This window comes from Sardina pilchardus, chromosome 24 (genome assembly GCF_963854185.1).
Source record: "Sardina pilchardus chromosome 24, fSarPil1.1, whole genome shotgun sequence".
NCBI lineage: Eukaryota > Metazoa > Chordata > Actinopteri > Clupeiformes > Clupeidae > Sardina > Sardina pilchardus.
In genome coordinates, this window is record NC_085017.1 from 6,418,557 (window position 1) to 6,429,649 (window position 11,093).

The window sequence follows — 11,093 nt, forward strand, 5'->3', positions numbered from 1 at the left end:
GTCGACGTCAGATGTCGCGAGAATCTCATGCGCCACAAGGAAACATGGCGGCATTAGCTGTAGTCGAAACTCCTTCGGGCAAAGATGCGATAGCCGAAGGTCTGTTTGACCTCTTGAAACCCGCTGTCCAGCAGCTCGATTTGCATGTGCACTCAGTAAGGTATGTGCAGTGTTGCTGAGGTCAAGATAGCAAACCATTATGTTCTCAAGATGCTAGTTTGTCATTTTCCAACAGAGTACGCTAACTTGCTAGCATTCTGGCTGTCATATGACCGATCTCGTGATGATGCGAAACCTGGGCGAAATGTCAATAACAAATGTTAAACGTTACTCGTGTGTCCACCTCTTCAGCGAAAGGATGACATTATGTGAATATATCGTATGCTACGTTATGTACTGTATTCTGCAGAGTCGTTAACAATGTGATGCTGACCTATAACGTCACGTCTTGTTCTCTTTATTGAATACCACCAGAAGTAGGCTACACAAAAGGGTTTAACGTTACTTCTGGTCCCAGCACTAGGCCACCTTAAGATTTGTGGTTCAGTGTTATGACGACCAATCTCGCAAGGGGGAAGCTATTGATAGTGTCTTCGGGCTCTGGTTTTCATTCATTAGTGAAGTGGGAAGGAGATGTTCATGCTTTGAAAGATTGAAAGACCTCATTGAGTGATGGAAAAGCTCATTGCTCAGCTTGACAGCTTCACTGGGAAATGAGGCTAACAGAGACTATGAGATGCCATAAAACTGTACGGTAGACCACAGGGTCTGTTTCAAGGTGAGCCACAGTGAAGGTAGCAGCTGATCGCATGATCCCCATCACAGTCTCATTAAGGCTAACAGAGACTACGAGGGGCCACAGAATATGTTCGATACACCTAAGGTTGGCTCTCTGCATGACATTCTGTTGAGATGCGCTTTACACCACAGGATCGGCTTCTGGATGAGCCACAGTCAGTGAGGAAAGCAGCTGGAGAGACCATCACAGCTGGATCTGCCAGTCTATAGTGGGCTAGGCAGGGCAAGGCAAGGCAGGACAGGGCATGCCTGACTGTGGCCTGGGTGGGGAAGTACAGCTCCATCAACAGCCCCCCCCCCCCTAAGACCCTAAGACTGATATTTGGATTGGAACCAGGGCAAAAGCTTTTTTTGCTACATTTTAAATTCTGAATATTGTATTGTCTTATTATGACATTATGGTATTTTAATGAAAGTAGTGAGCAACATAAACACATTCTGCTCCAGCAAAATATGTAAGGTGGATGTAAGAGTTTTGCACAGCACTATCAAATTGTGTAGGTAGGCTAGATAACCTACGGTATGTGTTATTGTATTTCTGTCACTAGAGAGAGCCAAGTAGAGCTACGGGAACATATTGACAATTTGGCTACAGGTAAGTTGGGTTTAGGTTGCTGAAACTTTCATTTATGTGCATTTTATAGCCAATTATATTTGAATCACTCTATGTGTGCACTTCTGAGACACCTCTCTCTCTATTTAGAATTGTGTAGAATCAATGAACACCAGAAGGTGGCGCTAGACCTGGACCCATATGTCAAGAAACTGCTGAATGCGCGACGCAGAGTGGTACTGGTCAACAACATTCTGCAGAATGCACAGGTTTGTGAAATTATTCCCGTGAGACGTTTTTAACAGTGCACTAAACATTCCTAAAATTCCCTCTGGATATTCAAAGTTAATATCAATCAAGCTGCAAGTTTTATCTGTTCAAGGTCATGAACCTTAATGTGGTTTTTTTTGTAAAATTATTATTGTTTATTTAGATGAGGACAGTGCATATTAATGAACACCAGTACAAGTACACAATGTAAATATGCTATGGGTTAGCACCACAGCTAGGGTCCTGGTGCTGTAGACCCAATCAAGCTATCTAATCAAGCTAATCATATCTATCTAAATGTCCGTCTGTCAGTCTATATGTCTATTTACAGAGTGGATACCATTTTGCTGTCTAATGCTCAATGTTTTCTTCAAATAACATTTTGAATCGTTCAGTTGCAATTTAACAGTTTCAGTGGACATGGGCACAGGCATCTTCTTCTTTGGTCATTGCAGACAGTCTCCCAAGCATCTAATGACACACTTCATTTACTGTTTGAACCATCTCCATTTCTCTTTAAAGGAGCGTTTGCGGCGGCTCAACCACAACGTTGCCAAGGAAACGGCACGCAGGAAGACCATGCTCGAGACGTCGGGTGCATTCACACCTCGCTCGCCCAGCAAGCCTTGATGCGGTTCATCTTCTCACCTCCAGAGACTGAGATTGCACCCTAATACCCTTTCCTGAGTTTTTAAACCCCCAGCAGGCTCGCAATGAGCTTTTCGGGCGCTTTAACACCGTGTGACCTGACATAGATGAGCCACTAGAGGGCGGCAGACACAAAGAATTCTGACCATGGACTGTGTCACTGTTGAAAAACTCAACCATGTGCTTGCTGGTTGCCCGGGTAGCGCATGTGTGGCTGTGACATGGTGATCTATTTTGAAACAGTGACATAGCTGTTTTAAAATGTATTTCCATGACCTTAGAATTAGCAATGTTAAACTTCATCATTTGGGATATTGTATTTTGCCACAAGAGGGAGTTGTGAACAGCTAAATGTTGTAGAAAGGGGTATTTGTGTTTTTTGGCAGCTTGTTTAATAATGCTGATTAACTTTAATTTGATTCAGGATGTGCATGCATGATGTACCGTTCTGCTAAGCCAGTGTGATCTGTGTCCCATGTGTGTGGAACAGAGTCTTACATGAAATACTGTCTCAGTTTGTAGAGATTCTTTAACAATGACATTTTTCAGGTTGTAATCTGTTGAAACAGTGCGAAGGCTCACACAGTTATGGTGTGTGTTTCTGGGCAGTGCTCCACCGAGGTGTTTGTTTTCAGCTGTTTGGTTTGCTCTCAAGCTGCTGTTTTGCTGTCCTGCTGGTCATCGATGACTTATTAGTCAGCCTCGTTTTGTTTCCATCATGTCGTCATGCCTTCACACATGCCTGTCTCTTGTTGTTGAAGGTGTTAAAGTATATGTGTCAGTCAGCTTGGGAAGGATCAATGGAAGATAAATGAGCATTGATACAAATATTGCACAATAAAAGTATTTCATGACCAAAACTTGCAGCATGCTTAAGTTATTTCACAATCTCAACGATTTAGCCATACAGGTTAGGGCCGGATGATGTTGTTGGGGTACAGTGCATTGTGTACGCAGTGCTCTGCCCTATGCGCATGTATTATTTAGTGACCCAGTGTAGATGAACAGAGAGTTGCACTCCCTCTGTTGTTAAGACCAAAGGAAGCAGACATTGAATTTAACAAGTCGGCATGATGGGATGGTGGCAGTCTGAGGACTTTACTGCAAAGGGAGCTAACTGGCTTATCCATGTAACTTCAGGCGCTGGTTTCAAAAGAGCACTTCACTTTTGAAACAATAGAGGCTCGGTGCCGTGTTCTTCTAGAGATCTTCTGTGCTATTGTTCCAAAGTTAATCTGATCTCGCTCCGTAGTATACACCCCATTGCTCATCTGTCCAGCCAGACATTGGTTAAGGCAACAGCATCATAAAATGGTTAACTTTTTTTTTTACAAAAAAAGTAACTGACCTGCCACAACATTCTATTGGAGGCATTTCTCACTAGGGATCCTTCACCTTGAGTGCTGTAGACAGGGAGGCCGGCTGGGTTAATTGAATCTGGAGTAAAATGCGAGGTATGCGCGCCTCCAATGTAAATAAAGAATGTTTTGTAAGAAGAGAAGAGCTGGGGGCAGCTCAGGGTGACCTCTCGGACTGGGCAAGAAAGGGGGAGACGAAGGAGACGTTTAGGAGAGAGGTCAAAAGATGCCCAGCCCAGACAAAAAGAACTCAGAACAGTGGAGGTGGAACTCAGACATGCTGATGGCAAAATTATCAAACCAGATGTTATCGGTGGATGAGCAGCTTCAAGGGCAACGCTTTGCTTGTGATGAATTCTGGGGAATTTAAGTCATTGAGACTGCTCTGCATTCCAGCTTTGGCCAAGATGAGCATGTTTTATAATTCAGGTGTGCGCATGTGGGATCTTGTAGACCTATCTGGAAAAAAAGGAGAAAATTCAGGTTCAATCAGGCGGGTCTGTATAACAAGGCATGTAGAGATATGTGACCTGTGTGTGAATGTGATTACAGCTCCCTTTGTGGTGAAATAGAGTTTTTTTGAACAGGCTTGGTGTATTATGTGTAACGCTGGCCTATTAAGTGTGTAAGATAATATACGCTATATTTTACCCTTCCATGAAGAAGATTGCAGAAGATTATATGTTTTATTTAAGATCTGTGAAGATACATGGACATTTCTATAATATTACGATATTATTATAGTGTAATAATAGCCTATTGTAGGCCTAATTATTATTACAAAGTAACAAAGTGACAACTTTGTTAGATAACTGCGGACAACTTTTAGACAACTGCAATTGCTATAATCTATTCGATGAAGTACAAAAAAATGTAAAAATTAAAAAAAAAAAACCTCCATCTTCAAGATGAAGATCAATCTGCCACGGCCAGAGTGGGCTACGAGCGGCAGGGGTTGAAAGCCGAGAGGGGACCAAGCGAGCCGGGTAGGGGGGGGCGGGTGGGCCGGACAAGGGGCGGGGAAATCTTGGCGGCGCCACCTTAAAAAAACAGTCGCGCCGATATGTCAATCTAGACGCGACCCAGACAGACCTCGGCCCGGGGGCCCAGCCGTGAGAGCAGCGCCGCTATTGGTTGAGAGGCGCTGTCCCTCTGAGACCGGAATCCCCATTGGCTGAAGCCTGGCGAGACGCTCACACGCATAACGTCTGCCCGCTTTTGTTATTGTACCGAGTCCAGGGAGAGAGCGAGAGGCATCGGGAGAGCGAGCAGGATGCACGAGCCGAGACAGCGAGGCTGATAGAGTCTGGTATCGACTTGGATAGAGACGGATAGTTTGGGAGGAGGGGGAAGGGGATTCGGATAGCCTAGCCACTACCTCACCAGTCCACGTTATCCTTCTACTCCACATCGTCCCCCAGCACCCCTACAGATGTGTAAGTAAGAGCGATTTGGTGAAATGTGAGGGTTGTTTTTGTCGCGACAGACATCCGAGAGGACCTAATAAGAAGCTGAGGACTAGGGAGGAGGGTATATTCCCCCTTGTCAAATCCAGACTGGATGCGATAGCCCTTGGCGGAGGTGTGTCCGCCGCTCACATTGTTCGCTTTGATAACACCAGATACTTTGATAATACACTATTGTTGGCTGTTGGCTATTTTGTCTATTCGTGACAAAGCCCTGGTCATCTATCGACGGTAGCTATACGTTAGGCACTGTCAGTTTACCCTCCTTGTACACTCCTTCCGTGTGTTTGAATTTGATTTGATTTGCGTAGATCGTTTAACGTTAGCCTACATTGCACAAAAACGTCTCGACACAAATTGGCATGTTTATAACTTGATATGTGTCGTTAAAGACTTGTCCCCAGTTGTAGTTTTCATATTGGGACCTCGTGAAATTAGACGGCAGACTCGATGACGTGATATGTCCAAATATGGTAGGCTATCGCTGCATTCGCTTGTCCGCAGTGGAGTAAACAGACCTCACTTTTCTACCTCTCCGAAATTTAATAACAGTTAACTGAACGCAATTATCCCAACGGACCACAGGCCACGCTTGTGGGATGAATGAAGTTGTATATGAACTTAACCATGTCACGACAGAGCTGATTTAATTCAGAGGTGGGTGCACGGGTTCACCTGTTCCACTTAGAATATAAGCAGAATGTGTTCTGTGATAAACAGGATCATATATCCTGGGGTAGATAGCCCTAGGTGATCATATTACAGTCCCACCCTGGCTATAATCTTATTCAGTGATGACCCTGAAAATGGTAATCAAGATCACGGTCAGGTTATCATTTTACCATGCTATCACATCATGTTGTTACTTTATATTTGCATTTGGTTGGTGTTTGTTTGTTTGTTTGTTTCAAGTTGCCCATGGTGCGCCAACCAAACAGCGCCTTGGTGGCAGCCGACACGTAGCTGAACAAATCTGGGCCAATCCTGGACCTGCACGTTAGAGAGCCGAGTCCACTGCTGTCTAGGAGTGTCCTGGCATTTAAAAAGTAGGCCTAAACGATCAAGTGAGGACCCATTGGTATACTGTAGCCTAGCTAATATGCAAGACCAAATGTGCGAATGTGTGTGTGTGTGTGTGAGGACACTCGCTGACAACCGTGACGATGGGATGGAGAGCAGTTCGCCCATGAAATGATGGGCTGGATCATATCAGATGTCGCCCTAGGACGGGGGCAGTCAGGGCTGAAAGAGACAATTCAGCAGTCCTGCCAGTGGCAGTGCAGGCTGGTGCAGAGAGTCAGACAGCTGGGGACAGACACACAGACAGCCAGGGACAGAGAGACAGACAGCCGGGGACAGACAGACAGACAGACAGAGCGCTTAGTTTGCATTCCCCTAGGCAGGCCATTCATCCACTGCCACCAGCCTCAGTTCAAATGACCTTTCAACCCTTGCAAATTAAGGAAGTGGGTTGAGGGGCCCTCGTTTACTGACAGCGATAGTCATACAACACTCCAACGTCTGTCGTTTTCTGACCTCGGATTTCTGCCTTTGTTACACTCTTATAACCAGGCCTATATTCTCCCGCTGTTTTGGATTCCAGTGTGCCTATGTGCTCTAGACTGCTCAGACTCTATTGTTTGATGTGTTCTTGTCTTCATGTACTCCTCCATGATACTGTGAGCCTGTGCTCTCTCTCTTGTCTCCGTGCTCTCGTGGGACACGGAGGTCAGGTTTGGTGTGTGTGTGTGGTGTGCACACTGTACAGAGCTCTCTTGTGATGGACATGTTCCCCTGCATACCCGTAACCCTGTAGCCTGTACACAGTGTACAACATGCATACTCTGTTCTTACTGTGTGTGTCTTTTCGCCGCTCGTTTACGCTCAACATCTGTCCTTCCTCTGCTTCCTGGTCCTCTTGTTAATGTCTCTATCCCCTGTCTCTCCTTTCTTTCTTGTGTGTTTGTTCCCCTGTGTGTGTGTGTGTGTGTGTGTGTGTGTGTGTGTGTGTGTGTGTGTGTGTGTTTGTGTGTGTGTTTGTGTGTGTGTGTGTGTGTGTGTGTGTGTGTGTGTGTGTGTGTGTGTGTGTGTGTGTGTGTGTGTGTGTGTGTGTGTGTGTGTGCGTTTGTGTATATGTGTGTATGTGTGTATGTGTGTATGTGTGTGTGTGTGTGTGTGTGTGTGTGTGTGTGTGTGTGTGTGGCGCAGCAGGATGTCGGTGAACCCCCCCAACAGCAACGATGCGTGCCTGAGTATCGTGCACAGCCTGATGTGCCACAGGCAGGGCGGCGAGAACGAGGGCTTCGCCAAGCGCGCCATCGAGAGCCTGGTCAAGAAGCTCAAAGAGAAGAAGGACGAGCTGGACTCCCTCATCACCGCCATCACCACCAATGGCGTCCACCCCAGCAAGTGCGTCACCATCCAGAGGACGCTCGACGGCCGGCTGCAGGTGAGCCACAGCCACCATCCCATCTATCTATCTATCTACCGTACTCTCTATCTATCTATCTATATATATATCTATCTATCTATCTATCTATCTTTCTATCGACCATCCCATCTATCTATCTATCTACCGTACTCTCTATCTATCTATCTATCTATCTATCTATCTTTCTATCGACCATCCCATCTATCTATCTGCCGTAGTCTCTATCTATCTATCTATCTACTGTATCTATCTATCTATCTTTCTATCAACCATCCCATCTATCTAGCTATCTATCGTAATTTCCCAACTATTAGCCGTGGCTTATACATTGATTTTGCAAGATTTCTTCAGCTAGGAAGTTAATACATGGAGGCAGTTATGGTATTTACATGTTTTTTTTTTTTTACTTGCATAAAACACTGTCCTGCGGCTTATACACAATGTGGCTAATAGACAGGAAATTACTGTACTCTCGATCTATTTATCTATCTATCTATCTATCTATCTAACTGTTTACTTATCCATTCATTCATTTGGCTGATATTTTCTCCAAAGCGACTTACATATGTCAGTTATTACAAAGCCAGTCTCCACAGAGCAACAGACAGCAGGGAATTGAACACACAACTGTAAATCTTAAAATAGTATACTGGCGAAATGTCAAATACATATTGTTACAAGGCCATATTTAGTGCCTGAGTAGATGCTTGAATACAATAGTAGGGGTTGCAATAGGATTGGATAACTTGAGCAGTACTCGGGTGCATGCACTGTTGACTGTGTTGTGTGTGCCGGATATTGGAATGGTCTTGCAGTCGATCATTCCCAGTGGTCTGTCCATCTAGCCATGTCTGATCCTGCTCAAGGCATGGGGGGGTTGCCGGTGAGAACTGTACATTCTGAAACGTTGGATATTAATGGTCAACAACAATCCTCATGGCAATTTGCAGCTCTGCTGTTTGCTATTGAATTGTACACATATCAGGCTCTGCCCGAGTACAAGTGTACGTGTTCAAGTCCAAACAACAGCTGTTATCCACGCATACCCCCACGAGCAGTGGCAGTGTCTGCAGCACGCTAGCTTTTCATCGTTTCACCGTAGTGTCTGAGTCAGAGGGCCCTAATTTGAATACTGGGCAAAGATATACCCATTTATAGTAGCAGTACCTACAGCCGCCATTTCATCACCAGTATCATTTCATCCTCAGTGTCATTTCATCATTGGTATCATTTCATCGTAGGGGGTGGGGGGTTTTCTGTCAGCGTCAGAGGTTCCTAGTTTAAACACCAGGCAAAGTGCAAAGTCACTCCGTGAGTAAAGTGTCTTGTGCACTAATGCACTTGTGAACTAAAGTGTGGCGTTTAGGGAGCGTTGAGCTAACGCACTGCAGTTCATGCTGAGGACTTTTCCTGTGCTGTTTAAATTTGGTGTTAAATGAGTGTTTCTGGCAGATTTGATGGTGCCGTTGACTCTAATACCCGGCTGCTGGTAGTTTGTGCGGTACAGACTAGCGTTGCATCATTGTTTTCTTCGTTTCAGCAGCCTCGACAGGACTGTCCCAATAGTACACTGAACATGACTGTCCCAATAGTACACTAAACATGGCTGTCCCAATAGTACACTGTAGTACACACAATAGTACACTGAAGACGGCATAGGCCGAAACGCATGCGTCTTGTGACATGCTTTCATAACTATTAAACGAGTGAAAGCTTGGGAGTGTGTTTCCTTTTTTGTTTTATCCAGTGCTTCCTTTGTTTACGCGCCTAAAATCCTTGAGTTGAGCGCACCTATTCCTTGCGAATGGTACACTAAACATGTCTATCCCAACAGTACACTGAACCTGACTGTCCCAATAGTACACTACACATGTCTGTCCCAATAGTACACTGAACATTACTGTCCCAATAGTACACTTAATATGACTCCCAATAGTACACATGACTATCCCAATGATTCGGTTATTAAGTGATGATGTAATAATGGGATAATAAATAGTTTTCCGGGTCCAACGGCTTTCAAACTCACATGTTATTCTCCATAGACAGTAAAATAAACTATTATTTTCCGCTATTCTGACTAGCCTTTAAGAAAATTGTCATCTTATACAGACTTGTTGCCTCAACCTAATCAAATCTATATTTTTCGCGGAAGCCTGGACGTTACCCATTCATATATCATCTGGCTGCATAGCTACAGTGATTACTTTGTTAAAGTTTAGCAATTTTGTTTTAAAACCGTTAAAACGAAGGTGGTGATGACAAAGTTTACAAGTAGCAAAACCCGTCTGTCTGCGCTAATAAACGTCTTTTCACAAAATAGCTGCTGGGTCTGTGACGTCGGACTTAACGACCGAATACACTGAACATGACTGTCCCAATAGTACACTTCACATGTCTGTCCCAATAGTACACTACACATGTCTGTTCCAATAGTACACTACACATGTCTGTCCCAATTGTACACATGACTGTCCCAATAGTACACTGAACATGACTGTCCCAATAGTACACTAAACATGTCTGTCCCAATAGTGCACTATGTCTGTCCCAATAGTACACTACACATGACTATCCTGATAGTACACTACACATGTCTGTCCCAATAGTACACACATGACTGTCCCAGTAGTACACTGAATATAACTGTCCCAATAGTGCACTAAAGATGGCTGTCCCAATAGTACACTGAAGCCTCAACATGAGACTCTAATGTGGTCAACTTGAGAAGGTCAGTGCCGTCCACTCCACCATGTTGAAATAAAAGCTCTTTTTGGGCAACGCCTGAAGTCTGTGAAGTGCAAGAGGCTATGGAGGATTTTATGACTAAGGACAAAAACTGACCCTGAGCAGCCGTGAGTGAAATGTGAATGAGAAGCGCTCTCCTTATGAAGTTCCTCTGAGGCCAAGGCCACCTTTAAAGTGTGATGACGCAGAGCAGAGCAGCGCAGAGCAGCGCAGCAGCTCTCCCAGTCCACTGCCACACTGGGAAAAAAAAACGCCTCCATCCTCCAGAGGGCCAGTGGTTGTGCTGGGGTGAGGGGAGGTGTGTGTGTGTGTGTGCGTTTGTGTTTCTGTGTGTGTGTCTCTGTGTGTGTGTGTGTGTGTGTGTGTGTGTGTGTGTGTTTGTGTGTGTGTCTGTGTCTGTGTCTGTGTCTGTGTCTGTGTGTGTGTGTGTGTGTGTGTGTGTGTGTGTGTGTGTGTGTGTGTGCGTTTGTGTTTCTGTGTGTGTGTGTGTCTGTGTGTGTGTCTCTGTGTGTGTGTCTGTGCCTGTGTGTGTGTGTGTGTGTGTGTGTGTGTGTGTGTGTGTGTGTGTGTGTGTGAGGAGAGGAGGGTATTATTATTGTTGCTAATGCCACTGGGCAACACATGGTTTCCTCTGAGCCTCGGCCCCGGTGCCAAACAGAAGCTCTGCTAACATGGGCTTGGGTCAGAGCCAGGCCGACGGGCCTGCCAACGCCTGACCAGGGGAGGAGGACTCCCTCTCCTAGCCATGCGTCCACCATCAGGCACAGGGGAAGCCCTCAGAGAGAGAGAGAGAGAGAGAGATTGAGATGGAATGAGAGACA

The 11,093-nt window shown here is 45.2% G+C and overlaps 2 protein-coding genes across 5 annotated transcripts in view; both read left to right on the plus strand.

Annotated features, from left to right (window-relative positions):
• The first annotated feature begins 8 nt into the window (after nucleotides 1-8).
• On the plus strand, nucleotides 9-3,129 carry snapin (SNAP associated protein). Its single transcript, XM_062529803.1, has 4 exons — nucleotides 9-160; nucleotides 1,347-1,393; nucleotides 1,502-1,620; nucleotides 2,144-3,129. Exons 1-4 carry the CDS (start codon nucleotides 12-14, stop codon nucleotides 2,249-2,251), a joined length of 423 nt encoding a protein of 140 aa, XP_062385787.1. The 5' UTR covers nucleotides 9-11; the 3' UTR covers nucleotides 2,252-3,129.
• Nucleotides 3,130-4,876: 1,747 nt separating this feature from the next.
• The window catches only part of smad10a (SMAD family member 10a), a 33,674-nt gene continuing 27,457 nt past the window's right edge, over nucleotides 4,877-11,093 (plus strand). For 3 of the 4 annotated variants that reach the window (XR_009937254.1, XM_062530227.1, XM_062530229.1), the window contains exons 1-2: nucleotides 4,877-5,063; nucleotides 7,302-7,542. Coding sequence is in view for 3 of the 4 variants with exons in the window: in XM_062530227.1 (XP_062386211.1) it covers nucleotides 7,306-7,542 (237 nt within the window). In the remaining variant the exon portion in view is untranslated. The remainder of the gene's footprint in view (nucleotides 5,064-7,301; nucleotides 7,543-11,093) is intronic. The other variant, XM_062530228.1, reaches the window with a different exon arrangement.